The 22,731-nt window shown below is 39.1% G+C and overlaps 1 protein-coding gene across 5 annotated transcripts in view; it reads left to right on the top strand.

Annotated features, from left to right (window-relative positions):
• Window positions 1-10,511: 10,511 nt before the first annotated feature.
• The window catches only part of CRBN (cereblon), a gene marked incomplete at its 5' end in the record, with an annotated part of 29,648 nt that continues 17,428 nt past the window's right edge, over window positions 10,512-22,731 (top strand). For 2 of the 5 annotated variants that reach the window (XM_083354311.1, XM_083354310.1), the window contains 4 exons: window positions 10,512-10,584; window positions 19,401-19,513; window positions 20,401-20,603; window positions 21,354-21,503. In XM_083354311.1, the coding sequence (XP_083210437.1) occupies window positions 10,518-10,584; window positions 19,401-19,513; window positions 20,401-20,603; window positions 21,354-21,503 (533 nt within the window). Of the gene's footprint in view, window positions 10,585-11,448; window positions 11,557-18,657; window positions 19,514-20,400; window positions 20,604-21,353; window positions 21,504-22,731 lie in introns of those variants that run through there. The other 3 variants (XM_083354308.1, XM_083354312.1, XM_083354309.1) reach the window with 3 other exon arrangements.

The raw sequence follows: 22,731 nt of genomic DNA, 5'->3' as shown, positions 1-22,731 counted from the left end.
GGTAGTGGACTGAGTGAATTGCATAGATACAAAATAATTAAAATGACCAAATAGGATGACTTCTAATAGTATACAGTAAAGTAATTCCAAATGCAGCCTCCAAAAAAATACCACAATTGATCATAATAAACATTATAGGAAAAAGCAGGAAAGTATTTTCTAGCATAAATAATCTGCCAGGGATACCAAAGCTGAATCTATGCCAACATCTGCTTTGACAATGGATGTAACAAGGTCAGAAAGCTTCTAGGGTCTCATCTGAGTATGCTCGCCTTGTATCTTCAAAAAACAGGGGCGCTGCTCTCAGGAACCAAAGCTGAAATGTTTGGGACCTTACACAACAAGAGAAATGAGATTATAGGCACAAAATAGAAGCTATAAAAATTGGATTTTATTTCGATAATCAATTCCCATCTGTTCTTGTCTTCACTCACTGTTGCATAACTTCCCTAACCAGGCTGGTTAGGCATTGCTAAGTGCAGTGTTCCTCAATCCTGACAAGTTTAAGATGTGTGAATTTCAATTCCCAGAATTCTCTAGCCCACCATGCTGGCTGGGGAATTCTGGGAGCTGAAGTGCACATATCTTAAAGTTGCTAAGGTTGAGAAACACTGACTAAGGGTTTTAGGAAAGGATGTTATGTGCAGGAGATAGGTAACTTGAGTCAGAAGTCTTTTATCAAGTCTTACGATTCCATCTTCCTTTTATGGATTGAATGAACCCATAAATTTTACCTCTGAGTAAATCTAGTAGAATTTAGTATTAAACATCAGGACTCCTGTTTACAAACTGTCCTTGGCAATAGGCACCAATATGCATTACTTCCCCCAGATATATCAAAATATTGTAGGATCCTTTCTGATTAAGTGAAAAACAAATTTATACTTAGTGGATGTTTATAACAATTTCTTTAAGAATTGTAGCAACATATGGTAGAAGGAATAATGCAACTATTTATCAGGACTATGATGATTGTTTTTGCACTTTACTGATTTGTTTGGTAAATGTCCCTGTTTGAAATGTTTATGGCATAGCACTTCTCTAAATAACATGGCAACCATTCAAAAATCTCTTCAAACTGAGTCAAAATGCACAGGCGCCATCTGGTGGCTTAATATTCAGCTGCAATCCCATTATATTTCAGGCTTTTCAAATACTTGTACCAGATTAAAGCAATCCAACTTTTTTTCTCCTAGCATATCATCAGTCATGAGTAAAACGCCCTTTGATTTGCAGAATTTGGTCTGTGTAAAAAATGCTTCTGAACTGCATTGTGCTGTCTTTCCAGTCACATAATTGTGAATCAATAGTTTTTCTCCATGTTTGAATATATGCTGTGTAGTGTTCTAATTTATGAGAAATCGTTTCCATTTTCTCAGTCCTCTCAAGCATTTACTATTGATCTGTTGTGCAAGTTTCAGTCACATGAGAATATCTTGCCCATTTATTTAAATATTTCAATTAAAATGTACAAAATAATTCATAATTAAAATTAAAAAAATCATGAGACATTAATAATACAACTATAAATTTAAAGACACCCATGCAGTGACATAAAGCCAATATGGCAACCAGTGACACTGCCTGTATAATAATTCCTGTATATAGAAAAATCAGATCTCAAGCCTTTTTATATCTACCAAATCTATCATAAAATTCATCTGCCAATTACCCCAAATTAGGTGTGAAAACCAACAACTCTTGAGAACAGTAGAAATATTGGAATTAGTCAATATTTTCTGTCAATTGATTCCTGAAAGGCAAAAGATATTTCAAATGCAGTTCTTTATTCAGTTTCTGCCTCTGTTCAAACCTGAATCCGTATTAATAGAGAAATTAAAGTATTTTTTAAAAAAAAGAACATTTCTGCAGCATTCAAATCAGTACCTAGTGTAATTTGGACAGTTTTGAAGATTTATTTATGGACTTTGCATTTCCCCCAACCCCCAGTTTAGGAACCAAATTTTCAATTCTTACAATTACAAATCATTCAATCATTGATGTTTTTATATTTAAATGTTAATTTATCTACTGCCATCTCTATTTTACTGCATAAAGTACTGACTTTTGAACTACAGAGAATACCAAAATATTTGGCTGCAATCTAAACAAAAATATCCCTGATTTCCAAATATTTTGAGTCAATCCAGGTCAAAGAAAGAGAAAGAAAATTGTCAGAAAAAACATTTAGAAATTTGGGAGCAATTTTACTTCTTATTCCTTCAGAGTTAAAAATTTCAAGTGCAGCACTTCACTAGCTTCCATTAACTTGGTCTTTTTGTATTGGGCTGTGATTTAACAAACCATACAACCTACATCAGGGGTGTCAAACTCACGTCACATGACGCGTCGCAACGTATCGTGACTTTTTTCCCCCATTGCCGGCAATGGGGTGGGTGCGGTTTCGGCATGACGCATCTGGCCTGCGGGCCGGCAGTTTGACACCCCTGGCCTACATTATCCCTTGCAATGTAAAATTTCAGTGAAACTTTGAGATTCAAAATAGATGTTGGTTATTTATCTAGGTATTCATGTGTCCATGGAGAATTCTACAAGTGCCTATCAAGTTTCCTTTCTTTCCTTTTTTTAAAGCTCTTTCGATTTTAAAAATGCATCATTTTGCTTTCTGGTAAATGAATCTCAATCTTCTCTCATTGGTTAGAGCAAGTTTTTATGAGATTATTCATAACATAGTCCCAAATTCTAGCTATGTCCATCAGCACCTTGATTTTACACATAGAGGGGACAGCATGTCTGTCTATGTCTTTATTTGAGACATCCAGTTCAATCAATTCAATCACAAGTAAAGTACCGGTATTTTGTCACAGAGATACTCACTAATTTACTGGCTGTAAGTATTCAACATTCTTTGTTTTGTCACTATTTTTTATTTCTAATAATACTATCTATCTATCTATCTATCTATCTATCTATCTATCTATCTATCTATCTATCTATCTATCTATCTATTTTCTATAGCTGCCCAACTCAACCAAATGGGCAGCGTACAATCTTAATAATCTTAATGTTCTTCAAAATTGCACACAATGTAGCATCATTGTAACATTTAACATTTTACTTATTGCTCTTCTGTTTTTGAAAAAAAAAATAAAAAAGGAATGAAAGCAACTTTAACAATGTGGACTAGCATCATTTGTAGGACTACATTTCAGTAAATTTAATAGGTGTTTTTATAGAGCTGCCCTTTTGTAATTAGTTGAATTATAAACATACTTGTCATCTAATCCAATTATAAAACAATGACTGACAAATGCCCTACCATTTTGTTACACAGGGGTAAAACATCAGGGATACCTTATGCCTGATAAAACAGTCTGTAATCATTGTTTACTGTTGTATTTTATTTCATGTTTGAACACAAATACATTGTTAAACTACTGATACAAACTAAGCCAAGAATTGATAGCTGGATTCATACACTGATTAAAAAATCTCAGCACTCTGTACTAAATACCATTGTTCTTTATTGCAATCCATTTTAGATGTTCCCACTCATAAATGGTAAAAAAGTACTCTGATAATTTAATAAAAATATCTAGTAACTTTTAACTTAGCAAAATAACTATTATTGTCAACAGAGGGCTAAAGCTACCCAGGGGTTTCTACAGATATACAGAATCTATGTCTATACAAACATACACACATAGATACATTTGAATCCCAAGGAAGGTCATTTTGCTTGTTACTATAAGCATTTCACTTCTTTGTCTATACCAGGGGTCGGCAACCTCGGCTCTTTTATGACTCGTGGACTTCAACTCCCAGAATTCCTGAGCCAGCACAGCTGGCTCAGGAATTCTGGGAGTTGAAGTCCACGAGTCATAAAAGAGCCGAGGTTGCCGACCCCTGGTCTATACAATCCCCAGGGAGTTTATTAATGATAAGTGAAGTTCTCTTTATAGATTTAATGGAGGACGTACAGTATCACGTTAGGAAAAAAAATGGATTCCTTTGTTCATGTTATCCTCAGAATGAATCCCTTTTGCGCACTCTAGCAATAAGTGTTAAAGTTGGAAAATCAACAATGCTTACTCATTAGGCTAAACAGGGAAGATTCTGTGTTCTAATTGACGTTATATAAGAGAATGACTTCTTATATAAATAATCCTCAACTTACAACCATTCATTGTGACTATTCGAAGTTACAAGGGCACTGACCATTTTTCACATGACCACTGCAGCATCCCCATAGTTATGTGATCAAAATTCAGCTGTTTGGCAGTTCATATCTGGCTGCAGTGCCTCGGAACCCCCTGGTCACCTTTAGTGACCTTCTGACAAGGAAAGTCAATGGGGAAGCTAGATTCACTTAAGAACCAGGTTACTCACTTAACAACTGCAGTAATTCACTTAACAACTGTGACAAGAAGGGTCATAAAATGGGGTAAAACTCACCTAACAATTGTCTCTCACTTAGCAACAGAAATTTTGGGCTCAATTGTGGTCATACGTCGAAGACTTACCTGCACTCCTTTTCTAAGGATATTGCATTACTAGGTAAGTGTAGCTCAATGCAGAATGAAAGCATAGGAAATCATTAATTCATTCTTCCTCAATAGATCTCCTCTATATAGGGTTCCTACTCTATATAGTTTTGGGATAAATATGCCATTGGACAAATGGTTCATAAGACTAGTAAAGGTAAAGGTTCCCCCGCACATGCGTGTTAGTCGTTTCTGACTCTAGGGGCCGGTGCTCATCTCTGTTTCAAAGCCAAAGAGCCAGTGCTTGTCCGAGGATGTCTCCGTGGTCATGTGGCCGGCATGACTAGATGCCAAAGGCGCACGGAACGCTGTTGCCTTCCCACCGTAGTGGTCCCTATTTTTCTACTTGCATTTTTACGTGCTTTCAAACTGCTAGGTTGGCAGAAGCTGGGACGAGTAACAGGCGCTCACTCTGTTACGCGGCACTCAGGATTTGACCCGCCAAACTGCTGACCTTCTGATCGACAAGCTCAGCATCCTAACTCACTGAGCCACCGCGTCCCTTCATAAGACTACTACTGCCCTTTTATATTTACACTGAAAAACCAAGCAAATGAACACCCACTGACATCTGAAAAGAAGTGTAACAGATCTCCTTGTGTAAGCCATGTCCTTGTTCACTCAGCACAGCTTATTATATCTTTTGTGCTGGAATCTTAATGTTTGGAACTGATAAAAATCTCTACCTCATATAGTTTTATGAAAACTGTGGTTCATATCCCCTTCTCCAGTTCCTACTTGTCCTTCACATACCTCACTCACATACACAACTCCATATAGTAATTTTTTGCATTTATCCTATTCATCTAGCTTTGTTGTTGTTAGTTGCGAAGTCATGTCCGACCCACTGTGACCCCATGGACAACGTTCCTCCAGGCCTTTCTGTCCTCTACCATCTTCTGGAGTCCATTTAAGCTCACGCCTACTGCTTCAGTGACTCCATCCAGCCATCTCATTCTCTGTCGTCCCCTTCTTCTCTTGCTTTCAATCTTTCCCAGCATTAGGCTCTTCTCCAGTGAGTCCTTCCTTCTCATTAGGTGGCCAAAGTATTTGAGTTTTAGCTTCAGGATCTGGCCTTCTAAAGAGCAGTCAGGGTTGATCTCCTCTAGGACTGACCGGTTTGATCGCCTTGCAGTCCAAGGGACTCGCAGGAGTCTTCTCCAGCACCATAGTTCAAAGGCCTCAATTTTTTGGCACTCAGCCTTTCTTATGGTCCAAATTTCACAGCCATACATTGCAACTGGGAAGACCATAGCCTTGACTATTCACACTTCTGTTGGTAGGGTGATGTCTCTGCTTTTTAGTGTGCTGTCTAGATTTGCCATGGCTTTCCTCCCTAGGAGCAAGCATCTTTTAATTTCTTGGCTGCAATCCCCATCTGCGGTGATCTTAGAGCCCAGGAAAATAAAATTTGTCACTATCTCCATTTCTTCCCCATCTATTTGCCAGGATTATCTAGCTTTATTGCTTACCAAATTCCACATTCTGTTCAAAATTAAGAGGGTGTAAAAAAACCCAGCTATATGGTTATTCCTCACACTTATCACAGTTTTCGCTAGTCACATATATCTATTTGGATGCATTGCAAGAGGTACACATTTACACCTGTAGTCACATCACCATTTTCCTGCTTCACAAATGGCTCTTGACATGCAGTTAAAAGTAGAATGCAAAAATAAAATGGCAAGTTGTGGTGATGTGATTTTAACAATCATGGTGACTTGCTTAATGACTGAATGGGAAGTGAGGATGTAAGCCTATCAAGGTCATGTGATTTTCTACTACATGACCATGGCACTTAGTGACAAATTTGTTGTCCAAGTTGTGGGTTCTAGGCAAGAACTACCTGTATTTCATTTCATTTAGAGGTTAAGTATAGAAAGGGGAAAAAATCAGTCATGATCCTGATTTTCTTGTCTCGATCAAGAGTCATGAAAGCAATAGCAATTGTTCCGAACTGATATATGGGCGTAAGTCACCCAGAATCACTTCAATAGTGAGATGGGCAACAAATAAAATTAAAACAAAAACAAAAACACCAAACCTAATGGGCAGCTAATTTCCTCACTAAGATAACATTCAATGGGATAATTTAAGTTAAGCTAGATTGTTAAAGGAATAGTTGAAAAAGAGCTGAATTACTGAAGCCTTGTTTGTTCTCTCTTCTTAAAAGATGCCTTTTGTCTGCTTTTATAGTACACAAAGAAAGATAAGATTTTCCTTTCTAATGATTTATTCTAATTCATGCTTTTAGATTGACAAATGAAAAGGACAGATAAATGTATTAATGTATTGTTTTATTAGGCTCTATATTGACCTTGGGACGCGGTGGCTCAGTGGGTTAGGACGCTGAGCTTGTCAATCGGAAGGTCGGCAGTTTGGCGGGTCGAATCCCGAGTGCCGCATAACAGAGTGAGCGCCTGTTACTCGTCCCAGCTTCTGCCAACCTAGCAGTTCGAAAGCACGTAAAAATGCAAGTAGAAAAATAGGGACCACTACAGTGGGAAGGTAACTGCGTTCCATGCGCCTTTGGCGTCTAGTCATGCCGGCCATATGACCACGGAGACGTCCTTGGACAAGCGCTGGCTCTTCGGCTTTGAAACGGAGATGAGCACCAGCCCCTAGAGTCGGAAACGACTAGCACGCATGTGCGGGGGAACCTTTAACTTTATATTGACCTTGGGAAATACTACATCATTACATAAAATTCTGTTCTTTCAAAAACAGTAAAATTCTTTCATGCATTTTTTTGATAACATTATCAAAAAGGAATTAGTGACAATTCAGGAAATTTATGTGTAAAGCCTTGTTTCTAAAAAATATACCTTATCTCCAGACCAGATTAAGCCATACTATATAATATAAAAATTATACATATGCCAAGAGAACTATAAGGAAACAAAATATGATAGTCTAGAAGCCCACATCAGGGTGATATCACAATAAATAATAAAGCAGTCCAATCACAAAGGGAACAATAATAGCATTACACACATAGAAACAAATCATGCAAATTTCTATCCAACTCGTCAGTATAAATTCCATATATTTTATGGGCAGTAGAAAAGGGTACAATTACAGACAGAAACAACTCCATGTAATCAGTGCCCCAGTATTTTGAACTACAAATATTTTGCCATTGGACCTGCTGGCTGGAGCTACTGAGATAAAAAACTGGAGACATCAGATTTCCCACCCTTGCAAAAAAAAAATAATTAATCCCATTTATATCCCGCCCTTCTCCGAAGACTCAGGGCGGGTTACAATCTAAGCACAAATCAATGTGCTTAGCAGTAGCCTTCATTCTATGTATATGCCTGCTTATTAGGGCTTTCAGCCCCCCCCCCAAGCGGCATTATTACAAAGTCAGCTTATTGCCCCCAACAATCTGGGTCCTCATGATTGGGTAACTTCAATAAATCATATAATCTGAAAAGTATATACATTATTATAAAGAATGCTGGTCTGATTGATGAAGAAACTATTGATTATTTATATCCTACGTTTCTCTAAAGATGCATTCGAAACATTACAAGTGGGAAGCTCAGCTTCCAACTGAGGCATTGACTGGGTTCAAATATTATTTGCACATAATACATAATGGAGTCTTCAGACCATATCAGCAAGCAAGTTATTTGGGATCAGTTGCTAAAGCTTTGTAATCATAAAACATATTGATAGATTATGGGATTTTTAAAAAATGAAAGAACTTGACATTTAAGACTTAAATCAAGGTATCCTTTTTTCAGTATCATTAACCCAAAATAAATATGAAGGGTGGTCCTGCAATAGGAAACCCATCAATACCAAGTGAACAAGGAAAGATATCACAGTAAGAGAGAATTTGATCATCTCATACGAAGGAGTTCCATACCTATGACAATATCACGGAAAAGTCCATATTCCTAGTCATTATTTGCCAAAATCTACTAATTGAACATAAGCAGAACTTCTCATTCATACTTATTGCATGTGTTGGGTGATTTGGGTAGGGGGATCTTTTGAATATCTGAGTAAAGCAGTGGTAGGCAACCTTGGCTCTTTTATGACTCATGGACTTCAACTCCCAGAATTACTAAGCCAGCCATGTTGGCTCAGGAATTCTGGGAGTTAAAGTCCACGAGTCATAAAAGAGCCAAGGTTGCCTACCCCTGCACTAGGGATTTATAGACTACTAGCAAGATTAAAATTTGGCCTGCCACCCTGCAAGCAATGCAGTTGCTTAATAAATGGGTAGGTGCACATTGCATCTATTGCAAACTTCACGTTTTGTAGAGTGCATTGCAGCAATCCAATCAAGATGAGAGTCTGGACCACTGACACTGGGTTGTCTTCTTAGCTGATATACCAGCCACAATATAGCTTCCCCCCTCCCATGATATCAGTAGATGTACCAATCAAAATGGCACCAACCACAGAGGTATGTGTGGAGGAGTCAAAATGTGCAAGACAGCTTTGCAATTAAACTTGCCGTCCTAATCCCAGCTTCCCTTCCCATGTTTCTTCCTCTGCGCCTTTTGCAAAAGATTGGACCATTCTGTAGAATCCTTCATAATGCCCTTTTTCCTTTGGTGGGAAGAAAACCTCATGCAAAACTGCCCATTTTCCAGACTTCCAGGCCTGACATACTCAGCCATCTCCAATTCTGCTGCTTCCATATTCAGCAGCAATTTTCCTGGCCTTCACTCATGGCACCACAGCCTCCAAAATGTAACAGAGTCTGCTACTTAATCTTGCATAGCCTTTAAAAATCTAGACTTTTTAAATTACAATTTATTAAACCAGGGGTTGAATTAGAAGACCTTGTGGGAAGTGCCCCCCCAGAGAAGGAAATATTAAAAGGGCAGAATATATTTCCCTAAAGGATTTTAAAAGCAGAAACCAATCCTGCCCCCAAGTCTCTCTGTCCCAAGCAGAAACCAAGTCTGCAGGAATGCAGATGTGATAATCTTGTCAGGAAACTGGGATTAGGAAGAAAGATCTCTAGAGTCAACATCAGACACAGCCCCAGGGAAGCAGGGGACATAATAGGATTAACCCACCACCATCAAGAATACCAGAAGGGCACACCCAAACTCAGGTCAGAATAGTGACACAGGAAATACAAAGCCTGAAATAGGAAATAACTCCAAACAAAAGAGTCCAGTCCACTCCCTACATGTATTCGGTCCTTTTTCTGCTGGATCCATCTTTCTGTCTGGCTTTCCTCTGCAATAAACTGTAACCTTCTTCCTAAAGCAGTCACCATGTTGTTTATCCCCGGCTTGGATGGAACCAGGATGAAGACTTTTCTTCCTACAACCTCCAAGGTCCCTTCCAAACACTTGTTATTTTAAACACTTTATCCGATGGAGATGGGCGGTTAAGAAATAGCATATAATATTTCTCTATATAAATCAATCAATGAATCAACCATAAACAGAACCAGTCAAACTTTGGAAGCCACCGTGCTTCTCACTTTTTCTTACCCCAACATTTCTGATTACAGAGAGGGAGGGGGCCGCAACCCTCCATACACACACACACACACAGAGAGAGAGAGAGAGAGAGAGAGAGGGAGGAATCGGAATCTGCTTGGTTTCCATTTTCAGAGAGAGAGAGAGAGAGAGAGAGAGGAATCGGAATCTGCTTGGTTTCCATTTTCAGGGACTGCAGCAACCCGTGAGAAGCGATGCACGAGCAGCTGTTTGCAGGGTTCATAAGACTGCGCCCATCGACTGCTAGCAAGAGTAAAGAGCCTCCGCGGCTGCTCCTTTTTCCAGTCCAAAGAAGGGCATCTGGAAAGGGAACGGACAAACCTCCGGCGCGCCTTCTGCCTCAGACGCAGCCGCTCTTTCCACTCTTGGAAGATGCACCGCTGCGGGAAGCTCTCGGGCGAGCCGAGCCGAGCCGAGCCGCTGGGGGCAGCAGCGGGAGCCGCCAAGCTCCTCTCTCAGGGGCCTCCGCCTCCTCCGCCTTCGCCTCCGCCCCTGCCGGCGGCGCCTTCCCAGACTCCTCTCCGGGTAAACAGCGATGGCCGCAGACGAAGGAGGCGGAGAACAGGATAACAACATGGGAAACCACTTGCAGATCCTCCCCGGTAATCGCCCTTCCTGCCTTACGCCGACGGGAACTGGGGAGCCTGCTGAACGCGGCGGGGAGCGCTTGGGGTAGAGGAAGAGGACGGGGAGGCGTCGGCGGTCGGGGGCTCCCCGAAAACAGGCGATCAAGGGGTTTCGGAGGGGAGAGCGGAGCCCGGGCAGAGAGGGGGAAAGCGAACGGGGATCCCGCCAGTTGTCCTCCCCACCGATTAGGGAGAAAGGCCTGAAGTTCTGGAAGGCGTGGGCACGGGCTTGAAGGGGACGCAATTTGGGTTTCAGGCCAGGCAGGGGCAAAGGGGAGAAGCGAAGGGGCAAAGGCTGGACCCGAAGGAGGGGGATCCCGGCCTGAATCGCGGACGGTTAGGGACTGGAAACCTGCGTGCGCAAGAGCAGGGCACAACTAGTGGGGCGGGGACGGGGACCTGATGTGTCGAAATCTAGGGAAGGGAAGAGATGGGTCTATGTCAGGGGTCGGCAACCTTGGCTCTTTTATGACTCGCGGACTTCAACTCCCAGAATTCCCGAGCCAGCTATGCTGGCTCGGGAATTCTGGGAGTTGAAGTCCGCGAGTCATAAAAGAGCCAAGGTTGCCGACCCCTGGTCTATGTCAATGGGGACGGGGAGGTTTAATTTTCTTTGATAGTCAATAGCAAAGCAGTCAAGGAAATGAGATCAGTCAACGTTTCCATCCTGGACTATTTTTACGGACCGTAGTTCTTAGAAATTGTTGTACTGGGATGGGGAAGAGGGATGGACCATGGCAGAATTTGCAAAACAAGGACTGGTTTAAATAAAAGCCGGGATGCAGGATTGGGGGTGGCACTAGTTATGAAGAGAATCACTCATATTCCTGTATATCTTAGGAGAGAGATCTGGAACTGGGGGGTGGGGGTGGTGTGGCTTCCTGACTGCACTTCTGTCAAATGCACAACTGCATGACATCTCTTCATCAGCCATAACAAGGAGGAAAGGTATTAAGCTGCTGATAAGTAGGATACCTTGTATTAGAGACAACATCCAGAACTATAATAAATAATATGGGTGTCTATCATACAAGGAGCTAGACTACTGAGACTTGTAAGGTCACAATATTAAAATCTCCACTGAGGATGTTACCTAGTCTGGTAATGAAAGTTCAGAAAGCAACCCACAAGCTCAGAGAAATGGTTTGGCTTACATGTGGTCAGTCAATTAATTCTGATTATTTTGGACATCTTAAAACCTTTGAACATGGGTATTTCACCAAACGGTTACAGACTTTTGTAAATATAGGCTCGCTGTAAAAGTTGGTAGTCTTTCTATTTACATTGGTTGCAGAAAAGGCAATTTGTCCTTTTGGTCAGCATGGCACACAGGGCTCTCTAAGCTGCTTAATACAGAAAATGTATGCAGACAGCCCTCTGCTGTTTTTCTAAAAGATTTCTCTACTTCAGCAATCAATCAGAAAATCTTGCTGGCCTCCTCAGATGCCTGTCTGGAAATCCTTGACATGTTCGTGAATTTGTTTAACTTTTTTTTAAAGAAACCTTTAAATCTGTGATTATTAGCATACCTTGTTTTTTTGAAAACACTACTGGTTGCTTCAAAGTGTTTTGTCTATCCTGAGATTAATGTCACACAGTGTCATTACATGACTTTAGAAATGCCCACTTAGTCTTTCTTCCTATTTTTACATTATTTTGTAAACCCTTGTATCTCATTAGTCACCCTATTTTCTAAACAAAAATGCTTTGAACTTTTTTCTGCATATAGATGGCATATAATTTTGATTGTTCTTTTACCCCTTACCTGAAATTATAATCGTAAATTATGTTTATAAATTATAATTTACATTTTCAGCTTAACAGTTGACCCAGATGATATGGTACAAATATGTTTCCTGGGTAGTACTTGTGATTTCAAAACAATATGTTATATGATTTATAAATTATCTTGTAAGGCAGCCTTCCATTCACTTCTTCTCCATTCAGGTAACTTTAGGGGAGCAGAAAAATGTTGTGTCTGTGACACAGAAACAAGGAACCCAAAACCCATAGCCATTCTGTTTTGCTAGATTGAGCAAAACCTGTTTTTCTCTAACCAGATCCTACAGGCCCCAGACACAAGAAAGAATCTTGATGACATCTTCTCATTATTAAACCTCTAAGCCAGTGTCTATCAATGGTAGCCAAAGCACCAAGAGTTCAAGAAGGGCCACAATGGACATATTGTACTTATCCCAGTCTAAAGCCTGACTGGAAAGGTTCTAGATAATCAATTTCCTCCAGAACTCTCTGAAGCTTCAAGCCAGCATATCTTCTGAACAAACTTTCCCCAAAAGGAAGGGTAGAGACCAAATGAAAATTGTGCAGTATTGTTAGATCTAGGGAATATTTCTTGAGAAGGGTTGAACCTCAGTCTCTTGAAAGCTGGAGGTAAACTTTCTTCACTCAAGGTAGCATTTCATGGAGGTCTCTTCTTTCCCAGAGATGATTGGGTTAACCTGAACAAGACCATTGGAGATCTGTCGCCATATATAACAGGAATGGAAAAATTGTGTTTTACTGCTCTCACTGCCATAAGATAATTCTTAAGATCTTACCTGTGTTGATTGGATTCACTCCTTGTCTTTCTCCAGTTATGTTTCAGGTTTCTCTTCTGCTTTTTCTTTTGCTCTTCAGAGGACCAGGGAGCTTTCACCTACCTAAGGACAGAGAGAGGCTGCAGAGGCACGATTCAGTCCAAGGATATGACTGTCCCCTCAGTCCAAACAATGTTACCTTAGATGAATATCAGTGATGTTCAGTAATGAACATCAAAGCCTCAGAAATAACCCCAAACTTCCTTTTGAAGCCCCAAATAGTCCACTGAATTCCTAGTACAGATTGGTCCAATAGCAAGAAGTGGTTATAGAAAACTTGGTTATATAAACATGGAGTGATTTGCAAGAAATGATGGTGATGCCTCCCAGTTCTAGATAATGTTGTGAAATAAAAACTACTACAATGAGTACTGACCACTTCTGTAAGTTGATCCCATAACTACTTCTGTCAGGTCCATGGTTGCCAGGGTAATCATGAGCTTCCATGACCAGAAAAAACATTAACATTTTGTAGTACTAATAATTTGGATAACTTCAACATCAACCCATTTAGAGGCTCAATGATCTCTGGTAAGGGGGGCCACCATGTAGTAGAAGGTTAGTATAGAAGCAGTGGTCCCATTCCATCCCTAGAGTTTTAATGTTAGCAGAGACTCATAACCAACTTTGTGTGGGGCAGTGTTTCTTAAAGTTGTAAGAGTCTCCCAGATAATCTTAACTTCCCCATTATCCCTGCCCAGGGATTTGGGGTAATGTTATATTAGGAGCCCATAGTCAGCACTAGTGAAATGCTCTCTGCATAGCAGGCATCCATTATAGTTGGCTTACTCCAGTACAAGTCGTATTTCACTGAAGGCTAAAAAGTTTATCAGATTCAAATTCTCCCTTTTCCTCCATGGAATTTAGGGTTGATGCATGCAGTTCCTGCATAGTTTGTACAAACAATTATCAGATTTAGTCCTACAGAGTATTAACGTAATTGCTTAGAGGTTTTTCTTTTAGTTACCAGCTGATAAATGGGGCTTTTTTTCCTCACTTTCAACAGTTGTGCTTAATTGATCTGTGCCATTAGGCAATTTATTGATAGTACAAGTAGTGTTTTCCACTTGATTAAGTTTCTACTTGAATGAGTCTTAGTGGAATATGTGAATAATAAGGGATAGTATGTATAATTTTGATTTAAGAGTTATGAGAAAGAATGTTCTGGCTGATGAAATAAATGAGAAGTAAACAATATTTTTCAGAACAAGAACCACACAACTATTTTCAGACCAAGTACTACCAAGAACTAATAGCAGTGGTTGCAAGTGATGCCAAACAAACTGGCAAGGCAGGAAAAACCCCAAATTTGATTTCATATTAGTTATAATTAATCAACTACAGTTAAGGATTAATTTGTATATACTCAATTTTCTTCATTTGTCCTATTAAAACCTAAGACTTTTTCAGCAACTTTTCAGGATAATAATAAAGTTGGAAGGGACCTTGGAGGTCATCTAGTCCAACCCCCTGCTCAGGTAGGAAACCCTATACCATTTTAGACAAATGGCTGTCCAGTCTCTTCTAAAAGACTTCCAGTGTTGGAGCATTCACAGCTTCTGGAGGCAGGTTGTTCCACTCATTAATTGTTCTAACTATCAGGAAATTTCTCCTTAGTTCTAGGTTGCTTCTCTCTTTGGTTAGTTTCTATCTGTTGCTTCTTGTTTTGCCTTCAGGTGCTTTGGAGAATAGCTTGATTCCCTCTTCTATGTGGCAACCCCTGAGATATTGGAACACTGCTATTATGTCACCCCTTGTCCTTCTCTTCATTGAACTAGACATACCCAATTCCAGCAACCGTTCCTTATAAGTTTTAGCCTCCAGTCCCCTTATCATCTTTGTTGCTCTTCTTTGTACTCTAGAGTCTCAACATCGTTTTTACATTGTGGTGACCAAAACTGGATACAGTATTCCAAGTGTGGACTAACCAAAGTATTGTAAAGTGGTATTAACACTTCACATGATCCTGATTCTATCCCTCTGTTAATGCAGCCTAGCACTGTATTGGCTTTTTTGGCAGCTGCAGCACACTGCTGGCTCATATTGAAGTGATTGTCCACTAGGACTCCAAGATCCCCCTCACAGTTACTACTATTGAGCAAGGTAGCACTACATGATATTTTAGAAGCCCACATGTAACTCTAATGCTTCTGTGTTGGCATCCCAGTCTTATTAGGATTTGATTTCTGAATTTTAAAGAGACCATATTTCTTATAGGAAAGTTAATATGGGACCATTTGCAATATTTTTCTAAACATTAAAAATATAAGGGCCTGAATGTTTTCTGATTGGCAACATGTGCCAGCTATAGGCAGAAAAAAAGAGGAAAGGAGGGAAGATTTAATGGTTTCTTGAAACTAGAATTTTTCCCTGCAAAAGGTAAGCAAATCTGTGCTTACTTAATACTTGGATTGTAGATTGTGAGTAGGCTTGGAAACCAAATGAATAATAATAATAATAATAATAATAATAATAATAATAATAATAATAATAATAATAATAGTAATAGTAATAGTAATAATAATAATCTGGGAAGAAAGCAATGGCAAACCAAACAACTTCCCTATTACTGCTAAGAAAATTACAGAGACTTTCTTACCAGTAATCAAACTGGACTCAACAGTATCTTGCTGTATGGAGTGGGTTATGTGGATTTATCTGGCCCATTTTCCTCTTTCTCTGATTAATATGAAATAGATATTGGAGCAGTTAATTATTTTTAGAAACAGATATTGCAGCAGAAGCTTCTATGCTTGAAGAGGTGCACTAACCCATCAGTTTTCTGTGCAAACCAGAACTTTTGTCTCAGTGGAGGTGATGCTGTTCTTCTTTTGGGAAGGAATCATATAATCTTTAGTTAGCTTTCTTCAAAAGTAGGGTTTAGTAATATTTTTTGCATTTTAAAAGAAATACTTCATATTGTACAGATATGATTTGAAAAATAGAGATTCCCACATGTTGTTGTATTAGTAGGGAAAGTATAGGCTGACTGAAGTGGCCTTCTTGGATTTTGCTTGGAGATGCTAATTACTTTTATATGGAATAGTCAATATATCTTGATCTTTTTCTGTTAATTACTGTTTTGTTTTTCTTCTTTCTGAATTTCATATTGGTGCAAGAGCCAAACTGACACAAGTGCATCATCACACGTTCAGTTAGTTAAGTTTCCTACTGCCTTTAGGAAGAACGCATGGCTTTTGTTTTGCATCTGGGTGCTTTGAGAAACAAAACGTCTCTTTTCATTACCACTGCTGTTTGGTGTCATAATGGGGCCATATTTGTGTCACTTTGACACTATAATTCAGTGCTTGCTGACTTTGCAGATTTCATGTATTTCTAAAGAATCTAAACTGCAGTATTCAGCAAGTTTCCTGGAATCCTTCAGTGGGCTCCCAAGGTGCTTTTTCACTTGCAGTTGTGAAACAGCCAACCAGCTGCTAATTCTTAGAAGATGTGCATCTTCACTTTGAGTTCCAGAAGATCAGTTGGTGCAGATTATAATGTGTGTGTGTGTGTGCGTGGGGGGAATCTGCATGTAGAATTGGTTGTGTAATGAAAATGTAACTGGCTTCATATAAATTGAATAGAGAGACTGTAATAAAGGCGTGGTCGTGTGTGCTTCAGCTTAGAAAGTTAACTAGGACAATGTATTATTACAAATTAATTGCATTTAGTAATAGTGGCATCTTGTTTAATAGCTTCATTTCCTGAAATATAGTGTTGAAAGAAAAAATTTCATCAGGGTCCAGTCAAGCCAGGAATAAACAAAATGGAGACTGCTTTACAAAGAAGGTTGTAGTTTATTGAAGAGCAGAACCACAAGACATGTGATTCTGGAGCACCTGACCACATGTTGCTGGGAGTGGTGGGTTTTTATACCTTCTTGGGCTTTTGTGTTTGGAATTGTTCCTGTGGCATGAACTTTGACCTGAGGTTCAGTGTACCCTTCTGGTATTCTAATGGTGGTGGGGTTAATCCTATTATGTCCTAAAGGTCATGTCCTGCTTCCCTGGGACTGTGGCTGAAGGCTATGTCCTGTGTTGGATTTTTTTGGGTGAGGGGTTGTTGGTTCTAGGGATCTTTGTCTTTCTGATCCCATCAGCTCAAACCTTCCTGGCTCCAGTCTTTCTGAAAGGATGATCAGATCTGCATTTTTACAGACCTGGTTTCTGCTTGGGGCAGAGAGACTTGGGGTGGGTGGTGGTTTCTGCCTTTAAGGTCCTTTAGGGAAATATAATATTCTGCCTTTTTAATATTCCCCAAAATATTTCCTTCTCTCTCTTTGTCCTGGTTCTGCTTTTTTTGTCTTTTTTTTTTCATTTAGCTTGCACACTGCAAAGTCATCCATGCATAATTTGACAAAGGGGCTTGCTTTCTAGTTGGCTAGCTGTAGAGCCTGATGCTAAAGGGGGAGTGGCTCGCCCGAGGTCACCCACCTGAGGGTCTCCCTGCTCCTATTCTTGTACCTTAACACTGCAGATAGTGCTCGACTTACAACCACGACTGAGCCCAAAATTTCCTTGGCTAAACAAGACAGTTAGTTGTTAAGTGAGTTTTGCCCCATTTTATGATCTCTGTTACCACATTTGTTAAGTGAATCACCGCAGTGGTTAAAAGTTAGCCACATGGTAGTTAAATGAATCGGGCTTCCCTGTTGATTTCGCTTGTTAGAGGGTCACAAAAGGTAACCACATGACTAAGGGACGCTGCAACCCTCATAAATACATGCCAGTTGCCAAGCTTCCGAATTTTAATCATATGACCCTGGGGTTCCTGCAATAATCGTAAGTATGAAAAACGATCATAAGTCACTTTTTTCACTGCTGTTGTAACTTCAAATGGTCACTAAATGAATGATTGTATCTCAAGGACTACTTACACACCTTCCAGTCCGCCACCCTAATTTTTTGAAAAATTCTTAATCCATTACTATTCCTTATTCCTTAATCCATTACTATTCCTTATTTATATTCTTAGTGCTGTACATTAATTACATTTACATGTAATTATTTATATAACAATATATATATTGTTATATATATGTTATATTTATATTTATATAACAAAATTCCTTAAGAGGTGAAGAAAAAATGCAAACGTTGTGGATTGAAAAAGTGCTTCCTTGAAGAAAGATGGATCTGCCCCGAGGCAAAACGGTCGAAAATGAAAGTGAAAAAGAAATGCTGCTTTCTTTTTTTCCGTCGTGTCTTTGTAGCATGGTACTAAATAAAACCTGTGTTACTTTTATGTTAGCTAATTTTAAGGCATTTCAGGTCTTCGGATATTACGGGAAAAGAGTGTGTTAGGCCTCGGAGATATTACAGAAAGTCTCTTGGGGGTTTTTGCCATGGTGCTACTGCAGCAAAATGAGTCATCCTTCCTCAGAAGCTTTAATTCCTCAGCCAATATACAGTGGAAGTTCATCAACTGCTTTCTTTTCTTGTTATTTTTAAAAAGAAAGACAATGTAGAGAGTCCAAACAGACCTATTTTGAGGTAAAGAGTGAACCATATCTTAGTATTAAGAGTGAATGGCAACTTCCTGTATTTTAGAACAGTGGCCCCCAACCTTTTGGGCACCAAGGACCGGTTCTGTGGAGAGAGATTTTTCCGTGGACCGGAAAGGATGTGGTTTCATGTGCTGCCTGCATCTTGAGGATGGGGCTTCGCTTGTTAGCATGGACCAGTTTCTGGCATGCCACAGATTGGGACCAGTCCACAGACCAGGGGGTTGGGGACCCCTGTCTTAGAAAGTTACACCCACTAATGAATCAGGTATTGAAGGGGTTAAATAGGATGCACGAGTAGTTCTTTCTTTACTCAACACACTGCATGAAATAAAAGCTGAGCCACTTTGATGAAATATGTAAGAAACAGTGATAATGGTGAACAGTACGGAGCTTAATACTGCCCTAACTAAACTGAAACAATTTTGAAAATCACTCTCAAATATGGGCTGTAGCAGGTTGCGAGGAACAGAATAAAAATCAGATGACACTCCATTTCTCCATTTCTAAGCATGCAATAGCAATATTCCTCTTGATATTCCAGCCACATAGTAGGTCGTACATGAAACTTAAAATAGTTTTCAGTGTACGGTTGACTGAAAAAGATGTTCTAATTGTGGTTTCGTGTTTGAGTTACAATGTTTTTATGAGTTTTAAAAATACATTTAAACTTCTTTTGGACTTGTTAGCCGACAGTGAGGAAGAGGATGACGTTGAAATGGAAGTTGAAGATCAAGACAGCAGGGATGCTGAAAAGCCAAACATCATTAATTTTGACACTAGCCTGCCAACCTCTCATATGGTATGTGAACAGTGCTGTCATAGAATATCTGCTTGTCTTTTTGTAGGCTTATTGAACTTACAAACAGTCAGCATACCTAAATCAGCATACCTAAATTCATAATGCTAGCAGCTTAATACTTTAGGTACTCTGCTATAATTGAACTACTTTTGTTTATAGTTTGCAGGTATCCCTTTTTGCTTGTGCACATGCTCAGGATTATTATTTAGCAAGTGGATTTGTTTTTTGTATATAACATTTATTTTCCAGTGTAATCAAATGCAGACTCGTGGCACTTAAGCAGACAATATTTTTTACCGAAGTGAATATGTAAGCAGGAGAAATGAATATGCAAACATGTTTCTCATCTTGGAATATTGCGTACAGAGTGAACACAGAATGCTCACTGCTAAAAAAATAAAAATTGAGGCTAGGTACACTTAACATTTGTTTTATTGTGTAAACTTTTAGAGAATCACAAGCTTTTTAATGAAATATTTTGTTTACTGTCCCGGTTTTTTCCTTTGAAAATATTTCACTTCTCATCCAAGAAGCTTGTTCCATTCCCTACTAATCAATTGGATAAGAAACAAAATGTTTTCAGAGGAGAAAACCAAGAAAGTCCAGTTGCCTTTTGGAAAAAGTACCTTTGGGACAACCATGACCTGGATGATTCAGACTCTCCATAGACATTTCGAATACTGCTTGGTGTATTCTTTTTCAGTAGTGTTGGTGAAAACTACTACCGGTAGTAGCTACCCTGCTATCAAGGGTCAGCCATTTTTACACTGTGTTTCTCTGAGTTTATTCCAGGATTCTCTTTAGGTTTTGTATTTATAAATTGTAAACTAAACTGATAATCCTCCCACTTAATTGTGTGTGTGTGTGTGTGTTTTAAAAAATGTAAGTATTTAGGATCAGACATGGAAGAATTTCATGGAAGGACTGTCCATGATGATGACAGCTGTCAAACAATTCCAGTTTTACCCCACGTGATGGTAATGCTGATTCCTGGACAAACATTACCTCTTCAGCTTTTTCGTCCCCAAGAAGTTAGCATGGTGCGGAACTTAATACAAAGAGACAGAACCTTTGCTGTTCTTGCATACAGGTAACTATGTAAATAAATATTCAATTTCCAAGGTCTGGAGTACATACTGTGATCTCAGGCTGAACAGGAATTTCCCATTTAATTTAACATTGAAGAAATTATTTGAACTTGTATTGCATGACTAAATATTAATATGAGTCATCTATGGAGTTATTAATATGAGTCATCTATAGAATCCTTATTATAGAAATAATTTCTCCCAGGCTTTGGGGCAGACCAAAAGTTAATTATATAAGCCCCCTCAGCGAAGCTTATATAATTGTGATTTTGAAGAGATTTAATGGAGCAGCATTATCCAATGTCTCTGCTGAATGTCAAAGCAAAAATACTGAGAGCCTTTTTTTTAGGATTTTCTGCTGTGATATGTCAAAAAAGACTTTGTTTCTTACTCCTTGAGTCAACCATAACTTTTTGTTCATAGTATTGTATGCACTTATTTATAATACTACTTACAGTCCATAAGTTCCTGTAATACGCTTAAGTTCTCATTGATTTTGAGCATACTATCACTTACTGTAAGGAGTTTTTTTGGCTCACACACAATCTCATGGAAGACCGTAGCTTTGATCACTGCTGGGTACAGTTAAAATCTGTCACCATCTTTGTAAGTAAATAATTTTTGTAGTTCCTGCCTTGCAATATCATAGTTCTCAAGGATTAATAGATTCAGTTAATATTGGGTTGTGTGTGTGCAGTGAAAACATTATGTTACAAGTTGCTCCTTTATCACTCATTCTAACATTTTTTTAGCAACATACTTGAAAGAGAAGCACATTTTGGAACGACAGCTGAAATTTATGCCTATCGGGAAGAACAGGAATATGGAATTGAAACCGTCAAAGTAAAAGCTGTGGGAAGACAGCGGTTTAAAGTACTTGAACTAAGAACTCAAGCTGATGGGTAAGAAAGGAGCTATTTATTCTCGTCTTGCAGGAGAACCTTTTAACATCCAACATATTCTTACTATTTTATTAGTATGAAATAACCCACTTTTAATCTTCAGGAATTTCTATTTACCAACTGCTTATAATAGTAGTAAATCTTGTATGGTCCTGATCCTGGGTAATTGTATTTGCTTTTGTGGCTGAAGTATTTAGTAATAATCTTACTTCATCTTAACACTGTTTAAGTATCTTCAGGGGACGCGGTGGCTCAGTGGGTTAGGACGCTGACCTTGTCGATCATAAGGTCGGCAGTTTGGTGGGTCGAATCCCGAGTGCTGTGTAACAGAGTGAGCGCCTGTTACTCGTCCCAGCTTCTGCCAACCTAGCAGTTCGAAAGCACGTAAAAAATGCAAGTAGAAAAATAGGGACCACTACGGTGGGAAGGTAACAGCGTTCCGTGCGCCTTTGGCGTCTAGTCATGCCGTCCACATGACCACGGAGACGTCCTCAGACAAGTGCTGGCTCTTCGGCTTTGAAACGGAGATGAGCACCGGCCCCTAGAGTTGGCAACAACTAGCACGCATGTGCGGGGGAACCTTTACCTTTACCTTTTTAAGTATCTTCAGGGAAAAATCCTATTAATGTTACTATCCATTATCCCATTTATTAATTTAAATTAAACATTTCAAAAACACATCCATTTCTTGCAAGTGTGTTGCAGGCATAAAAATATCAGTTAATGGAACTTATGACAGTAACATTTAAGTTTAAATAACTGTATTTTACTGTTAATAAACAAAATAAGGAGCATCTATTGACTAGATAGAGACAACTATGCACAGTTGTTTTGGAAACATGGAAGTCGATATCAATGTATTTTTTTCAAGATTTGTGTGACCTCAACCCTGGGTTTCTTCTTGTAGGCATTCCTTCATATACTTACCAGTTGAGAGCCTTCATAGTGTTTTAAAATTAATTAAGGTTGACTAAGGAATGAGCTTGCTTTATGAATTATTTCAGACTTACCGTATTTTCCGGCGTATAAGACGACTGGACGTATAAGACGACCCCCTACATTTCCTGTTAAATTATAGGGTTTGGGCTATACTCACCGTATAAGACTACCCCTCTTCCAATGCACACCAAATAAAAATTAAAAAACATCAGATTTGATTTTAATATGGTAATTTTAATTCAAATGCTTATGACATGCAGGTACTTAGTAGGAAAACTGTCACTTATAA

Source organism: Vipera ursinii (assembly GCF_947247035.1).
Source record: "Vipera ursinii genome assembly, chromosome: 2".
NCBI lineage: Eukaryota > Metazoa > Chordata > Lepidosauria > Squamata > Viperidae > Vipera > Vipera ursinii.
The sequence above is the reverse complement of the archived record's forward strand: the minus strand, read 5'-3'. Positions and strand labels throughout refer to the sequence as shown.